This window comes from Cinclus cinclus, chromosome 22 (assembly GCF_963662255.1).
Source record: "Cinclus cinclus chromosome 22, bCinCin1.1, whole genome shotgun sequence".
Taxonomy (NCBI): Eukaryota; Metazoa; Chordata; class Aves; order Passeriformes; family Cinclidae; genus Cinclus; species Cinclus cinclus.
In genome coordinates this window covers 2,410,799-2,428,599 of record NC_085067.1, presented here as the reverse complement: position 1 = coordinate 2,428,599, position 17,801 = coordinate 2,410,799, and the positions used below count along the sequence as shown (strand labels likewise).

General features: G+C 41.2%; 1 protein-coding gene across 1 annotated transcript in view; it reads left to right on the top strand.

Annotated features, from left to right (window-relative positions):
• The window catches only part of BRIP1 (BRCA1 interacting helicase 1), a 91,997-nt gene extending 79,173 nt beyond the window's left edge, over positions 1–12,824 (top strand). Inside the window, exon 25 of the mRNA XM_062506950.1 lies at positions 12,732–12,824. Coding sequence (XP_062362934.1) covers positions 12,732–12,824 — 93 coding nt within the window. The remainder of the gene's footprint in view (positions 1–12,731) is intronic.
• The last annotated feature ends 4,977 nt before the right edge of the window (positions 12,825–17,801 follow it).

The window sequence follows — 17,801 nt, the reverse complement described above, 5'->3', positions numbered from 1 at the left end:
GCTACTCTGTCAGTCAGCAATACCAAGACCCTCGTAAGCCGCATTTATCAAACTAAACACTTGATCTCTATCGGCACATCAGCTGCTGCCAGGGCCTAAGACACAAGATGAAAGTTGCAATTAGGATTTAGGAGGACATTTTATTATCTGAGATTTGAAATAGGTTTTGTTAGTTAATCCAAACATCTTTCCAGATATGTTGACAGAGCCCTTCTGTACATGTACTTACTTCAGCTTAAGTGGGAACTGCAGTGGATGTTGCCAAGATTTAATACCTCTAAAAGGAGAATACTTGTCAAGGGTAGGACACCAAGGGAGGGGACAGAGCAGTGCCTTGGGCAGCCTCCCTTCACGTGGCATTCAGCAGTGCTGGGGCAGCGTTCTGCTGGCCAGCTTTTCCTGAAAAATCAAATCTATTCCTTAATAAAGGAAAATTAGTATCTTAGCCAAGATTAGACTATACCCCAGCTGCTTTTATGAGTCTGTTGATTGTGTATGAACTCTGTGTGCCCAGGGTTCAATGTGTTACAGACAGGGAAATCTCTCCAAAGCTTAAAGAGCAGAATAAAATCCTTACCTTTCTCATGCTCCCTAAAAGGCCTCGTTGCTTTAATAGCAAGGCATACTTTTTCTTACTGACATTTGTAGCCATAACTTTTGCATTTGTCTTGTACGTAAGAGGGACTTGTGTCTTTGACATTCAATCAGTGGGGGATGGATCCCAATGGATTTGTGCCATTTGAGTTGCTCTGGGGTTCATCCCATTGTCTCCAGCTCTTGTGTATTTTGATTTCTCCCAGAGGATGGAGATTGTTCCTGTGCAGAAGGAACCCTGAGAAGGTTTTCTCTCCAGCTGGATTCTCCAGGCTGCAGCTGCTGTGTCTGGTATGACCACGCTGGATCTGCTGGATCTTCAATGCTTTGGTGTCCCCAGTGTCACCTGTACATTTCTTTTCACTCCACTCTATTTGAAATTGGACAAGGAAAATATCCACAAATCCCCAAATTTCACCACCACTGTACACGTTTAAGCAGGTGAATTGAAATATTCCTATGGAAATTCTCACAGAGTCTCTAACTTTATAATCATAGATGGCTGAGCCACTCTTTTACAGAAATACTGAGTTTATTAAGCTAAATGAACTAGTTTTGAGAATTTCACAGGGATTGTACAGCCAGAGGAATTGCTGAAGACAAGGCAAGGCTGTTCCCCATGGCTGCTGAGCAGGGCTGATGTTGGGAGCTGTGTGTGGCTGTACAGTCCCTGGACAGCAGAGGTCCTCCAGACCCAGCTGTTCATCCCCAAGTGGGAATTTAGCAGCAATTACTTCGTTTAGTCACTCTAGAAAATAATTTTGCTCAATGATTTTGTCATGGAGATAAACAAAACAGGCATCTTGTTTGCCTTGATATTATTATTATTATTATTATTATTATTATTAAATATTTTCTGTTTTTATTTCCGCTGCAGTGTTGCAGTAATGTTTCATCCTCTGTGGAGTCTTTTGAAGACACATCCAGCAGTATTTTAGCCAAGTATTTCTTGTGCCTCATCTGTCATTTAGCAGCAGTGCTGCTGTCTGGGAGCACAACTCTTTAATTATTATCAGAAAACACAAAAACATCTGAAATGTTATGGTTTGAATATAGCTGATATCCAGAAATTATCAGGTCACTTTCCAGTACAATTGTAATGAATTTTTACCTCAGCTTTGAGGTCCTAATTTTGATTATTTGAATGTTTACAGCAAGTAAAGAGTTCATAAGGCCTCTTGAATTTATGGGCTTGGGCAAAACTTAAATATTTATGCACTTATAGAGGTAACTGTATTATCAGCCTCTCATTTGTAGATTTATAGAAATCTTACCAAAATATGGAAATTATAAATATTGAAAGTGTTTTTTTTCTGCTCTGTACTCTACTGCCTGAGCACCTTAACAAGCTCTGTCTGAAAACCATTCCAACTTTGTTGCTGGTAACTTCCCTGTAACCTGGGCAACTAAGCTTTGAGGAGAAAACAAGAATATAAGTAAAAGTAACTGCAGTTTATTTTAAAATATTTTCCATTATTAACACATTTTTAATAGCAGGAGACGCCCAGATTTTGGCTTCATTATTAAACATGCTGGAGAATGGGGTTTGTGCTAGAGCAGCTGCCAGCTTTGTGTCTCCACTCACAATTATTTCCAAACTCTTACCCTGCTACTGCTATTAACTGGGTTGGTCATTCACAGGTTTTTAGAAGGAAATAAAAAAAAAAAAAAAGATGAAGAAGAAGAAAAAAGGGCATTTTACCATTTTACTTCAATTTGGTTCACTACTGTCTTTAACCTGTCGTGTTTTCTGGACAATCTCACGACGGTGCCTTTTTGTAAAAGCCCTCTAAATGATGGATTAAGATCTGTCTTGGATTTTACATGGATTAAGCTTTAAATTAACATAAAAGAATAACAATGTGAATCAATTTGATCAAAGAAAAAGTGTCACTAATTATTTAAACAGGACACTTAGTCCCGAGGTTTAAAGGCAAAGGAGCGGATTTCCCTTGCATGTGGATCAAATCAGAAGTATCCCATAATTGACTCTTTACAAGACCTTTCTGCAGAGTAATGGACTAGATATTAAAGCCTTAAGTATTTAAAGTGAGTTTCCGTCCTTCTCTAAATGGAGCTGCAGCACTAAGAGCAATTTTACAAGTCTGACACATTAGTGCATCCCTGGGAAATGCAGCCGGTCCGGCCCCGCGTTCCCAGAGCCCTTCCGTGGTGTGAAGTGGGGAGCCTTGAACCTGTGAGGAGCAGTGAGCATCCTCACAACAAATTCCAGATGGCAAGGAGCAGAGGTAGTGCATAGGGCTGTTTTTATAAGTGTTTAATTGGCTTTATCTTTGCCACCTATTTCTAATTTTGTTGGTGTCTCTTGGGAAAATTCATTCTCGTGTGATCTCCGAGCCGTTCTCCTTTCTGGCCTCTGGAGATGTCCTTCTGCATTTCTGGCTGTTCAAAATGGATGAGATGGATGATGCCACAAATAAAACACTGGTTTGTACCTGATGGAATTCTCTATTTTCTCATAGCAGTTTTATTTTGGAGGAGATGCAGTGAAGCCATTCCCAAAGCAGACACTTCTCTCTCCTTGGCCAGTCCTTATTTCAGAGCTTAGCCTTTCAAACTGAGCTCTTCTAACTAAGGGAAGTAAAGGTAGAACAATTTATCCAACCTTATAAAAACAATCACAAATAAGACAGGAAAACATGAAAATGTTGTAGGTACTCCCATTATTTACGGAGTTGAACCAATCCTTTTTTTTTCTTTTTTTTTCTGATTATTACTAAATATAAAATGGCATGTGTTATATTAGGGTATATTTCTGTCAATATAAATTTTTATTTGTATTGATCCTTGTTTAAATTGTTGCTGTGCTTTGTGTTAGAGTCCATGAACGTCCTCCAGCTCTTTATTTTCCATTAATCCATGCTGCAAGTGGTTTCTCTCACCCTGTACTCCAGGTTTCACCTTTTCAGACAGCCCCATGTATGTGGTAAAATAACATTACACTGATAGAAAAAATCAGTTCCTTTTTGTATGGGAATAATTCATATATAAATATTCCTTTGCTGTGTGGTTTATACTGTATAGGCTTACAGGATAATGTTACTGGGAAAGCAAAGGAATCCTTAATATGATACAGAATTTACTTTTAGCCAATTTCTGGCTTTTACTGTCAGGTAAAAAACCAAATCACCCTGAAATCAACAGGAGATAGTCAGGGAAGGAGCCTTGGGAAGGCAAAAATTTTGTCCCATATAGACACAGTTTAAAATTCCAAAAGATGCGAAAAATCCAAATATCTGAGCTTCAATTTGTAACATCTGGGTCTTCAAACCAGACATAAACAATATTGAATGAATTATATTTTTTCTGTTTCATCAAAATAGCATTGTAAATACTGAAGCCACAAATTATGCTTTAAAATGAGACTGGACATTGACTGTGATTACCCTGAAAGTTGAAGTATTTCATACACAAAGATCAAAGAAATGCTGCTTTAACTCTTGCAGAGGAGAAATCATTTATAAAAGTTAGTCTGAAACTCAGGTTATGGATTGAACTGTTCCTTCTTGTGGAGGTGAAGAAAGAGAGCCAAGTTTTGAAGTATTTATTTTCACAATTATTCCTGGGCTTGTCCTCTGCTCCGAGCAAAGGACCTCCCGTGTTTTGGGCAAGCCAAGTGCTTGCTGTGGGAATGTTGGGGTTCCTTCCCTCAGCTGCAGACAGGGAATAAAGGGCTCCACAAAGCCTCATTTTCTGGTTTTGGCAGGGTGACCTCATCCCCCAAGCTGGGCTGGGGTTTGGGGCCAGGGCTGGTCGTGCAGAGCCACGTCAGGATCCAGCGTGCCCAGCCCTGGGCACAGCCACCTCCCCGAGTGCACCCAGGGCTAAGGAACACATGCAGCTTTGTCTCGGGGATTTTAGGGTTTCTCAGCTCCCTCCAGACTCTGTGGGACACATTCTGGATCTTTCCCCTGTGCAATGCCCAGGTAAATGGGGTTTGCACAAAGCAGAATTCCCAAATTCCCAGCAGCTCCCTGCCTGCTGCACCCCCTGCTCGGGGTTGTGTTTGTACTCATGGCTGCATCCTTTATTTTCCCCTGGTGATTTCACAATGGAACAAAATGGAGTTCCTATGGCACAGAGTTTTTTCCATTGACCTTCCAACTTTCCATATCCTGCTCCCATGCCATAGAGGGAATATTGGAGCTCTTCTGCTGCTTGGACTGTAGGGGTCTGAGTTGTTAAACCTTTTACAGGATGTTGTGTATCTGTCTTGAAATCTAAAGTATTTCAATCTAATAATTAAAATTATTTATGAAAATTCTCCTGATTTAAATCATGCCAGAAGGTGATGCTGAGACCCTCAAGGGTCCTGAGCATTGTTGTACCAAAAATGAGTTTGTAGGTTTCTGTTGCTTCCAAAGAAAGTAAACCCAAGAAAACCCATAACTTTTAACTTGGTCTTAAAATCTTACCAGTCTAATTTTTCAGTCATGAGATTTCTGCCTGAAGTACTTTTCTTGGGCTATCTTTGTTTTACACCAAAACAAATATTTTGAGAATTCCAGTTTCCATTGATTTTCTTCCCCAGAAAAGCAGCTAGGAGCTAATAAAAGGAGAGGAGCTGGTCCAAGGAAAGCACTGTGGCTGTTGGAGATCTGCAGAGCTGGGCTGGGGAGCAACAAGAGCTGCTGTCAATCCCCTTCCTTTTCCTCCTTTGCAAGGCACAGCTGGGCTTGCACCCACGCTAGGGCTCCTTTCCAATAGCATCCAAATGGAGATTAAACTAACTAATATTCATTTATATTTAAAAATTAACCTAAGAAATCACCAAGGAATATATAAAACTAATCATAAAGCGAAGCCTGATCTCAGAAAAATCAAATTAAACTCTCCAGCTCTTGTCCTAGATACATTGATGCTGTTCTCAGCTCACCAGAGCATCAGAGCTGATTTTATAGGTTAAATATAAGTGTTAATTTCCCATTTGGAGCACTCAAAAGGAAATAACCAAAGTACAAAAGGCATCACTTGCTCAGAAGACACAGGGTGAGGGCAGGATCCTCTGTTTCTGTTGATGACAGAAGTTTGTGTTAATGTAACCTACATCACCAGAATATTAAAAACACTCTCATTCACCTTTTATCATAAAACAGCCACTGGAATAATTAACCTAAAGGTGTGTAGATACACACACATTAGAGATCCATCAGGTGAGAGGGCTTTGTGCCACATTTTAAACCAACATGGGCTGGAAAATGCAATGAAAAGGAGAGGTTATGGTGCCTTCCAGTGCTCTCCTGATCCAAGGAGGAGCTGGGGCACTCCAGGGCCACATTCCAGCTGCATTTCCAAAGGCAAACACCAGAGCCCAGACCCAGGGAGATGTTCCTGCTCTGCCAGGCTGGCTTTAGCAGGGTTTAGCTCACCCCGTTTTGTGCCCAGCCTGCAAAGAAAAAACTTGTCCAAGCATTGACTTTCTTCAGAATTTGCCCTGTGAAATCCTCTAATTGAATTATTGAGGTGTCTCGTGGTATCTTTGTTAAGATTCCTTTGTGTGCTGCCTCTCCACCTCCATCCCATTCTTGCCCTGTGTCCCATGGTTTGCTCTGGTGCTGGAGTGGTGTTTCAGTCCTGCCTTCAACCATCACAGCAGCGTTTGGTTTTTCCAGGGAGTTCTGTGGAGAACCATGGAGCCTTTCCCATCTGAGCCCAGCAAGCTGCTTGTGATTTGACACAAAAATGGCTTTTTTTAGCTTTGATTTAATTTCTAGGTATGCTATAAATGCCTTTAGAATCTACCAAGCTAAGCCAGTGTACATTTGTGAGTAATATCCTCAAGATGCAAGTAAAAATTGCTGATGTCTTTAAGCTCTTGGAGTCTCCTAAAGACTGTAAGCAGTTGGTGTGCCCCAGGCTCTGCTTTCTTGGATCCAGTACACTCTCCAGAACATTAATTTAACTGTGTTAAACTTCCTAGGGGTGTTAATTGAAAATGCTGGAAATAAAGGTATGAATTCTGCTTCAGACTCACTGAATGTTTTAATTCATCTCCAGACAGATTATTTTTAAGTAATGTGTGATTTGGTTTTCATTTTCTCTTTGTTTTATTTAAAAGGGCTTCTGCATTGTTCTTTGCTGCTGTGGTTAATCTGTGCATTAGGAGGGGCAGAAGTTAATTTATAGCATAGAAGACATTCATGCTGCTTGGGGAGTTGAATCTATCACCCTGTGTTTATTTGTCAGTTGTTTAGGTTTCCTTCACTTTGCCTCACAGTCTTTTCTCTGCAACTGCTGTGTGCAGTATGAAATAAGTTCAAGCTGTGTATATAAGTGTGTGTACACAGGTCTCTGCTTCCATTCTGGCAAGCAAACATTGACTCCTTCCTTTCTGGGTTTTCCTGAAGAACGTGCCTGCAAATCAAGATGTTTGGGATGGCAAAAACATCCAGAGCCCCCCAAATTATATTTGGAAATCTCAGCTTTAGTAGGTGCCATACAGACAGGTCAGATCCAGAGCCAGCACACACCAGTGTATTGAAAATTGTCAGTTGAAGAGACTGAATTCTCCCTCCTGCTTTCCCTTTATATATTTGTATGTTGTAAATGATTTCTTGATGGGAGACTGTAATGTAGGTGACCACTTAGAACATTCCTGTGAGAATAAAACTGTCCCTTGTCTTTTCTCAAATTAAACTGCCTTAGGTATAGTGTTCATTTCTGTGATATTTCAGCCTTATGACATTCATTTTACTCCTTTCTTACTGCTGCCAATATTTTCTATTATTATCACTTTCACAGCCTATCAGTGATCTTTCTGCCTATATAAACTGATAGATTATCCTAAATATTGCTCAAGGTTGCTCCTTTCTCCAGAACTGCTCCATAGCTCTGATATCAACAAATATCCAGGGATGATTTTTGGTTTTGATTGACAGACTCTGTCTCCCTGTGGGAAGTGCCATTCAGAAGGAGCAGTGGGACACAAAACCTCCCATCTTCCAGCTGCTGAAAGCTGCTCTGCTGGAGCCAAGGCTGAGCTCCAGCACACTGCAGAGCTCTGGGAAGCCCAGTTGTTGCTCTTCCCTGTAATCAGCCAGAAAAGGGGTTTGAAAAGCTCCAGGACAAATGGCTGAGCAGGGCTGGACCCATGTGCCCCCAAACCGTGTGGCTGGAGCAGGATGAGATAAAGGAGGAATCCTCCCTTCAGGATGGATTGTTCAGGCACTGCAGCTGACAGGTGAGTACTGCAGCTGTCAAATGCTTACTTGCCACAAGCAGTACATTTCTGCTCTTAATATTAAAAGTGTGTCAGAATTTCCATTATGAACCACTTATTTTGTGGGTTTATAGCTTTGCCATAAAAATACACCTTGGGTTGAGCCCTGGCACACAGCCATTTGGCTTCTTCTAACACAATATTAATTCAGAACATCCAGACAGTGTTTTTAAACACCAGTATCTGAGAAGTTGTTGCTTCTTTTTTGGTCTCTTTTTTTTTTTTTTTCTCAAGTCCCTTGTTTTCTGCAGGACTCACTCAGAAATCAAAGGTGGCCAGATGTAACTGCAACAAGAATCTGCAACATCTGGAAGCCCTTTTTGGAAGGACTGAGACCTGTGATAAGAAAGAAAATTCTAGGGACATTTAGAGAATTCCCAGGCCAGGTGGGAAGGCTGGATCCAGACCCCCAAGGCTGAAGTGACAAGGTCTGACTTCCATCACCCAGAGAGCTTCCCAGAAAACAGCAGAAAGAAGGAAAGATGAAGATATAAATTAAAATATTCATTTTGGAACCAAATCAAAAAATCTGAGGTCACATTTGAAGCCCACGGTGCAACAGATGATTGTCAGCCAGTGATCTCTGTGAGATGAGAAATTAGGATGAAAACCAAACTTGTAATTTAAAATTTAACAATAATTCTGATGGGATATTTCAGATCAATTTACAAACTAACAGACCCTGTCCATCTGAGCTCTGGGCTTCAGGGGGAGCATGACTGGTCCTTTCAAATCCCAGCCCTGATGAATGACTGGAAAGGTGGGCAGAAATTGGAGCTCCTGGCAGCCAAATCCTGTAACTCAAGTCCTGTTTGGAAAATGAATGATGAAAAGGGGCAGTCCTAATCTGATCCCTGGCCTTACTGTACAATTAGGAAAAGTGATAATCTTCTTTTGTAAAACAAGGAAAATTGGCAGCTGTGAAAAAAATAAAGGAAGTAGTTCAGTTTAATATTAGACTTATGAAAAAAATTGGCCATAAAAACTGTTCTGAGGCTGGCCAGGACAGAGCCTCAGAAATGTCTGGGGAATGTTCTTCAATCAGTTCAGGGAATGTGAGGACATGAAGCTGAAAGTGCTGAGCTCCAGAGGAATGAGGATAAAGCTTAAAGCTTTTCTCTAGATTTGGTCAGTTTACTTTCTGAATGTATATTGGGATCTGGGAAACAAATGGAATAAAGTCCCTTTTCTCAGACTGGAGTTATTGGACAAGGTGGGCTGGAAAAGAATAAATTGGGCTCAAGCAGGGAGAGTGACTGCTGGCAGACATAGGGCTTTCCAAAGGTGGGGAAATTGATTTAGAAAAGTCATCCTCTGAACAAGAAATGTAACTAAAATGATGGATAGGCTATGGAAGGATTTGGAGATCATTATGGCTGGTAATAGAGTAATACAAGCTGGAAGTATTGTCTTACCAATGAAATCCCTGGAATTTTTCTTTAATTATGTGGCTCAGATGAAGCATAGACTTTGCAGATAACTGATTTGGAGCAAGGAGATTTTCCCAGTGCAGGCAACTACTACAGCAGCTGCTTGTGGCAGTATCAAAGTCAAGTGGTGGAAATCATATTTTAAGGGCCAAGCATTTGCAGAAACTTTTGCTGCTGGATCTGAAGGAAAGGATGGTTTTTCTCTTGCACTAAACAATTTAAATTCTGAATACTTTTAAATGCAGAGCTGCAGCAAGATTTCAAGTGATTTTCCTGCAGCTGTGATGCTCTACTGGATGTACTTACTCTGGCTTTGCTCCAGCTTTCACAATTAATTGAAGCTTTGAAAATGCAACAGCTTGGAGGTCAATACAAGTTCTAAAGGTCCAGGAAATACCTCCAGGATCCACAGAGCCTCCAAGACTCTAGTGAATTTTGAGGTGCCATCACTGCTGGTGCTTGTGTGAACAGGGCTAAAGTCACCACAGCTGTGCCACAATCCCAGTTCCAGGGCACTGTTTAGATTCCCAGAAGTTTTTTCCAGTTAAAAATCAGTTCTCTGAATCCAATAAATACACAGGCAGCACTCAGTGGTGTACCACAGATGGATTCTGAGGGAAACCAACCCATTCCCAGCACCTCGCTGTCAGAAAGTGCTACTGGGCATCAAGGGAGTGAACTGGGATGGATAAATGAACTTCCAACGATTTTTGGACCTCACTCACAGTTCTGATTAAAGTCAAATGGTGGCTGGAGTGGATCCTGCAGAGCCAAGTTAGAAGAAAAAGGGGAGGGAACAGCTTCCAGAGCAGGACAAGGCCTACTGCAAGTTTAAAAAGATGACTTTTGGCCCAACACCTGCTGCCTTTTGAGGATGGGAAGGAGCTGTGCTCCAGCCTGCCTGGATCAGATTAGCTCTAGATGGTATCTTGGTACCAAGTACAACACTGAGGTGTGAACTGATGTATTTACAAATGCTCTGTAACACACTGGAAGTCCTCAGCTGACATCGACTCCAAAGGCAAGGGAATGGTTGGAAGCAGAAGTGATTAATTGTGATTAATTTCCCAGCCAGGGAAAGGTTTCACAGACAAAAGGACACAGGAGGCAGGACTGTCCTGGGCAGCTCAGCCAGTGCCACTCAGGTGAAGGTTATTTTAAGGATTTTTTAAGGATTACTGCTACTATTTCAGGCAGATTTTTTGTGGCTTTGTTAATATTGTAAAACCGCTGCGTGACTTTGATGAAAAGGAAACCATTTCAGTGGCTGGCACAGTGTGATTTAACATTTTCAAAGATGTTTTTTAACAAAACCTCTTGTAACTGCTCCCATTTTCACCTCCCCATGTTCCAAACACCTTCCAGGCTGGACACAGATGCTGACACTCCTGGCCCAGGGGCAGCACTGACAGAGGGAATCAAAGCACTGGAGGGGATGGCAGCTTATTACAACAAAATGTTCTGTTCTCAGGAGAAAAAATCCTATTCTGCTCGAAGAACATCTGACAGTGGTTAAATGCAGAGAAAGTTTCACTGTGGTTCCCTTTAGAGAGGGTTGGCCAAACCCTGGCAGGCTGCAGGGACTCTGCAGGATGTGGAAGGCAGGAACTGAGATTCAGGCTCAGGCACAGCTTCATCCAGAGAGCAACTTTGGAGGTTCACCCCAACATTGTCCCATCCCAGAACATCAGGAAAAGGTCACCTTGGAGCTCCTGACAAAGTTTGATGCCCAGTTGTCCTGCTGGAAATCTTCCCTGTGGGACAGGGAGTTGGAGCAGTGGGCGAAGACATCAACTCCTGGTCTGGGATTCCTGCTGTGGACTTTGTTAAACACCACGGCTGTGTTGAGGAAACACTACTCCTCTGTTAGTCTCTCCTGACATAAATATACAGCAGTAAATTAAAATGTATTCATTTGTTAGTGCTCAGCAAGATTATTCTGCTGTTAAATTCTCCATCTCTACTGTTGGATGAAGCAAAGGAAAGCTGTACTTTAGTGAGGGGTGTTACAATACCATGTGGCTGGAACATGTGTTTTTATCCCTATTCATTTATAAAATATCATTATGATTCCTTGGGTCAGTGCATGTGAACTGATCAATTTCTTGCTACGTTAAACCAAGTGCTGTGAAAATTTGAGGGGATTTTGCTACAGCAGAGATTAAGCTTTTAAATTTTTGTATTGAAGCCATGCTTTCCAAAATGTTCTATTTTTCTGTACCTAAACCACCCTGGAGGTGCTCTGTTACATTTCAGGTGTGTCACTGACACGTGCAGCAACAGATAGCAGAGTTACAGAACTGAGGGGAAATGGGTTTAACCACATTTATGTTAAACACTGATTTCTCATGTTCTACACACCACTGGTGGCAGAAAACTGCAAGGACAAAAGCTTGGAAATCAGATACTTATAAATAATCAGATTTTAACACTTTTGTTTCAATTGAAAGCTGTTGGAAGCTTTTTTTTTCCCAACAGTAAGGAAGAGTGAAACACTGGAAAATGAGTCCTGTAAAGATTTTCATCAGTTTATAAACCCTTGTTGAACGAGCTCCCATGTAAATCCATGGTCCTGCTGGGTTCCTCTGGGTTATCCAGGAATGCTGACCTGCATCACAGGGGCACCTTTCATGAAACCTGAGGCAGGGATATTTTTTCATGTATGAACTGTTGATGTGGTTTTTATGCAGTGTAAGTGCCAGGTATGCTTTAAAAACAGGATGGGAAGGAGAGCCCTGGATGTGGGAGAGCCTTGTGCAGAAAGCAGCACATTATCATTAAATGGAGTCAGGAGTGAGATGTGCCTGATATTGGGGTCTCTGAATCACTGACCCCACATATATGTGTGTGTATATATTTATATTTGTACTTGAGAGGTGCTTGCACTCTGCAGTGACACAAGGTCTGAGCACCTACACAGAATCCAGGCAGTTTTTGGTTTAAAGTTTGACCTGCTGGGGGCTGCCTGGAAGAAGGTTTGAGCTTGCTGGATGTTTCTGATTTGTGTGATTTGGTCTCTGTTCTGATTTCTGCTTTATCTGGGAGCTGTGCTGGCACCTGGAGCTCACCCATGTGTGTCATGGACCCTGCTCTGTGTCTCACTCAGTGCCCAGCTCACAGCATTTCTTCAGGATCCCTTTCAAACTTTACAGAGCTGGGCCTTGCAGGGCTAATGGTCCATTCCAGGGAAGTGCTGAGCTCCTCAATTCAAAACATCTTGCAGAATGAGGCCAAAGTCTCTGAGGTAGGAAGAGGTGTGAGGAGAGCTTTATTAGTATGGCACATATTTAACCCAAAGGAAAACCCACAAATTTTACTCATTTTAAGTGTATTTCACACTTTTCCACTATTTGAAATAACCACATTTGTAAAAACTTCTTTTAATGAATAGAGCTCTTTATGTACAAAGGCAAACCCTTTTTTTTCCCCCGAAGTACAGTCCTTTAAAAATACTATTTCTTTTGTAGGTCTGGCTGCTTCCCTCATCTGTTCATTATTGCTTGCTGCTACAGAACCCTCCAGAACTGAAACCAGGCAATTTAGATTCTATTTTATCTTAAAAGAGTTTTGCTGATCCATACCACGTATTCATCAGGACTAATACAACAGATAAGTAAAGGACTTTAATTATTTAATGCCAACCCAAACCAAACTGGTGTTCAGCACAGTATTATTGTGTGAGGGATGGGAAGGAGCTACCTGGGTACAAATTCTGGCCCCACTGAGCTCTGTGGGGGTTCTGCCATTTCACTGCAACAAAGCAAAGGCTTCACCATATGTTTAAAAGAAATATTTCCCTGGGATTTTCTGAATGCTGATAAATGTGTTTTTATCTTCCCTTTCACATTTGAATGTTTGTTTACCTTACATGGCCTTCAAAGTAATATAATATAAGAACTACTCATCAATTCCATTTTATTCCAAGTTTGAATTGCCTCATTTTTTAATTTCTTGTGCATTTAGAGACCCCACATGGGCTGAAACATGGTAGGGGAGCATTGGCATAATTTGTATTGCTGTGATTTCAACTGAATTAAAAAAAACCTAGAAATGAAAACATTTCCATTTGTTTATGTAACTAAAAAAGCCCTATAAAATTGGGCCAGGGCTAGCAAGAATATCCTTTCATGAACACAAACCCTTTTTGCAAAGAGACCACAAACAGAGGGACATGCACACACCCACATCCACGTCCTATCTCCCCTATCAATGACAAATTAGAGCAGGTAAAAATCCTCCCACTATTTGTTTTAGGAAATATCCACCACTTTTACAGGGAATTTGGAAAAATATTTCTCTGGAAGGTGAAATCCTGGAGCACAAAGCACAGCCATGGGCACCGCGAGCGAACAGACGGGCTGCTGTAAAACTACCTTTTAATAAGGCATTAAAATGCCATCGACTTGGACACATAAAAAAAAAAAAAAAAAGAGCTATGAAAACAAATGCCTTTCAAATAATTAGGATCTTATGCCTGAGAGCAGTGTTGATCTCCATGCAGAGATTTTCCTGCTGAAATCAGACCAGGCTAAGGCTGATCGTCTGAGGGAGGAATTAGCAGCGCATAAATCGGCCGTGCTCGTGCTGCTCCTGCCATGCACAGCCAGCCCCTAAAGCATCCTCCAGCCCTTCCAGCTCCTCCTTTCTGCCCCCAAAGTCTCCTTTCTGTCCCTCAATTCTCATTTCTGTCCCCTAAAGTCTCCTTTCTTTCCCTTAAAGTCTCCTTTCTGTCCCTCAATTCTCATTTCTGCCCCCAAAGTCTCCTTTCTGTCCCTCAATTCTCATTTCTGTCCCCCAAAGTCTCCTTTCTGTCCCTCAATTCTCATTTCTGCCCCCAAAGTCTCCTTTCTGTCCCTCAATTCTCATTTCTGTCCCCTAAAGTCTCCTTTCTTTCCCTTAAAGTCTCCTTTCTGTCCCTCAATTCTCATTTCTGCCCCCAAAGTCTCCTTTCTGTCCCTCAATTCTCATTTCTGTCCCCCAAAGTCTCCTTTCTGTCCCTCAATTCTCATTTCTGTCCCCCAAAGTCTCCTTTCTTTCCCTTAAAATCTCCTTTCTGTCCCTCAATTCTCATTTCTGTCCCCCAAAGTCTCCTTCCTTTCCCTTAAATTCTCCTTTCTGTCCCTAAAGGCTCCTTTCTGTCCCCAAAGTCTCCTTTCTGTCCCTCAATTCTCATTTCTGTCCCCCAAAGTCTCCTTCCTTTCCCTTAAATTCTCCTTTCTGTCCCTAAAGCCTCCTTTCTGTCCCCAAAGTCTCCTTTCTGTCCCTCAATTCTCATTTCTGTCCCCTAAAGTCTCCTTTCTTTCCCTTAAAGTCTCCTTTCTGCCCCCAAAAGCTTCTTTCTGTCCCTAAATTCTCATTTCTGTCCCCTAAAGTCTCCTTTCTTTCAAGTCTCCTTTCTGCCCCCAAAGGCTCCTTTCTGCCCCTATATTCTCCTTTCAGCTCTTAAAGTCTCCTTTCTTCCCCTAAATTCTCATTTCTGTCCCTAAATTCTCCTTTCTGCCCCCCAAGTCTCCTTTCTGTCCCTAAATTCTCCTTTCTGCCCCCAAAGTCTCCTTTCTGCCCCTAAATTCTCTCTTCTGTCCCTAATTTGTCATTTCTGTCCCTAAACTAGCTTGGAATACACTTGGGTTAGGATGCCAGAATATTTTTTAATTGAATCTCAGGTTTTTATCATGAGCATGTGAAATGTTGAATTTGATGATTTTTAGGGTGAGTCTGACTGGCTGATACAGCCAGAAATAGGTGCAAACCCCATTTCTGGTCTTAAAAATCTGCTGTGGGCTTCTTTTCACTTCAAGTGATGTGTTACATTCATTTAAAGGTTTAGCAATAGTTTGTAGTGGTTGCTGGTGTGTAAAATGCATCAAACTGTTGTATTAATTTATCCTTTAATGCAATAAAAGAATTCTTCCAGAAGAATTTTATCCATATTATTTCCATACTGTAACGTATGGAAATACAAAAAGAATTATAATAAATGATCATTCATGTCTGTGTGTTCAAGTCACAACTGTTGTGATGGTTGTTATTAGCACAGCTCAGAAAAGCTGCACTATTAAAAAATGTATTTGGAAGGATGTGCATCTGTGATTACATAATTAACAGCATAAAATAAATTAATATGGCTGTTGCCTAAGAGTTGGGCATCAGATTCTCAGCTTTAAGTTGGAGTTTAATACTTTTTTTTTTTTTTACTGAAATAGCCTTAAATGAATATTGGTTTTCTTACATAATAAAATTACTGTTTTGATCTCCATTTTACAGACCACAAACATCAATAATTCAGAGAAATTAATGTGTGTCCCTTCTGTATTTAACCTTGTTTCCTGTTTTGTCATTAGGTAACAGTTCCCCCTAAGGCTCATGTTTTTAAACTTCCAATCCAGCTTGTGCCTTTCTTCCAGATCTGTAATTGCAGATATTTTTCAATTCTGTATTTTCCATACCCAGACCTGTGCCCTGTGTGTAACATTCCCAATCATCAGAACAGATCTTGCCACTGTGATTTCACCCATTAATCAGTTTTCTCTGACTTTCTGCTCATCTGGCTTTTCAAAGTGTGAAAACCTGCACTGCAGAGGAATTTTATGGATTGCAACCCTAATTTTTGGAGTAACATTCTGAAGAACTAGTCAGGTTAGAAAGCTTTGGGCAGAATTTTCAGGTTGCTGTTGAGACTGTGTTGCATTTTGGCTGGAAGTACATCCCAATTAGTGACCCTTGCATTGAGCAGTAGCAACAGAGAAGGGATTTGGTTGTTTTTTTTCAAGTCAGTTGTAAATGATTAGTCCAAAAGAGCAGCATAAAACTGTGAGTCCCCTGCAGGAGTCGGCTGGAGGAAATTAAAGGATCAACAACAGAAGGGAAGCACTGAGGTAGGATTGTTCCAGGCTGCAGCCACAGGCTTTCACATGCACTCAGGAAATTGGCTCCATCAAAAGTGAGGATGCAGGAGTGAGGATGAGGAGGATCATGCAGGTGATGGTTCTAAATCATGGCTCCAGATCCCAGAGCTTTCCAAGGGAGAGGTTTCCTCCCCTCCCCACAAAAAGCAGCATTTTCCAGGTAAAAATGGAATCTTTTCTTTATGAATCAATAAAAGCTCGGCAGAAATGTGAGCTATAAATCTGATATAACTCAATAAATAACAAAGATTCGGTTTCCCCACAATAATAGCAGTTGGATGGGGAATTTTACTGTGCTGTGCCCTGTGTTTGTGTGTGAGAGCTGTGAAACCAATGACTCAGGAGTGCTTGGCAGCCAGGTAAAGCTTTTCCTGTAAAGTCTAAAGTAAATTCATTCTGCAGAAATTTGCATCTTCTGGGCCTGGGATGAAGCTGAAACCTTTGCTGGTGGAGCAGGAAAGGATCACAGGAGGGGAAATGCATAAATCTCCATCTGGAGCCAAGTGTGCTGGGAAGGAGATGGGGGAGCAGGAGTGCCAGAGCAGGCTGAGAGAGAGAAATTCCGAGGGAAAAGTGGAAGAAAGGAAGAGGAATGTCCCAGGAATTAAGCTCTTCTAATGCTCAATACTTTCATCAGAAGCAAACCACTGGAAAGCTGTAACCCAAATAAGGAAATTAGAGCAAAAATTAACAATATTCAACTATTCAGATGTCAAAAGAACCAGAGGAGTTATTGGTGTTAGAGGTTATTGCCAGAGGGGAAAACTCAGCATGTCCTGGGTAATTAAGCTTCATTGGAGAGCATGGATCCCTTCTCCAGGTAAGAAAGTCTTTTATAGCATGGCATCTTTGCTATTGTAATTAAACACCATGGGCTATTCTGCATATGATGTCTTAAACACTTTAGTCCTTTATCAGGGGATTTTACTGGCCAGGCATGTGTGTTCGTATGGCAAAAAAAAAAAAAACCAGCTGCTATAAAAAAAAGAAACCCAAACATTTCTTTTTATTACTCGACTTGCTGTATTTTTATATATATTGAGCCAAATTCATCCCTTGTGGAGCTCAGTTGAAGCCAATAAGAGCAGATTTGGCCCATGTCTGTATGAGAAAGGTGGTGACAATTAAAATATATTGTTTAATAATGAGAGCTATGGTAGTGAAGTGTCTTTGTGTCTATGAAATTATACACCACGACACCCAGCCAGTGTGGAGCTGGGACTAGCAAAACATATAAGGCTGGTTTCTGATGGAAAGGCAAAAGTACTCTGACTTTTATGATTATGATTAAATATCACAAAGGTATTTGAACGAGACTAATTTAGGTAACATCTCCAGAAGTCTCGTTTATAGTGCAGTATTTTACCATTTGAAAATATTTCTTGACTGTTTTTATGTGTGGCTCTCAAGGACAGCACGACTGGCTGTTATTAGGAGTAAGTAAAAGAACAGTTTTTATTTCACTTAGATTTGAGGGACTTTCAGCAATATTACAAAAAGGAATGTACCCTATTAAATGAAAAGTGAGGACAGCCTTTACTATCACTTTACACTGGCGATTCCCAGTTGTTCCCTGCTCAGGGCATGGTACCAGCACATGAAAGGCATTGTTGATAGCCTGAAGAGCTGAAG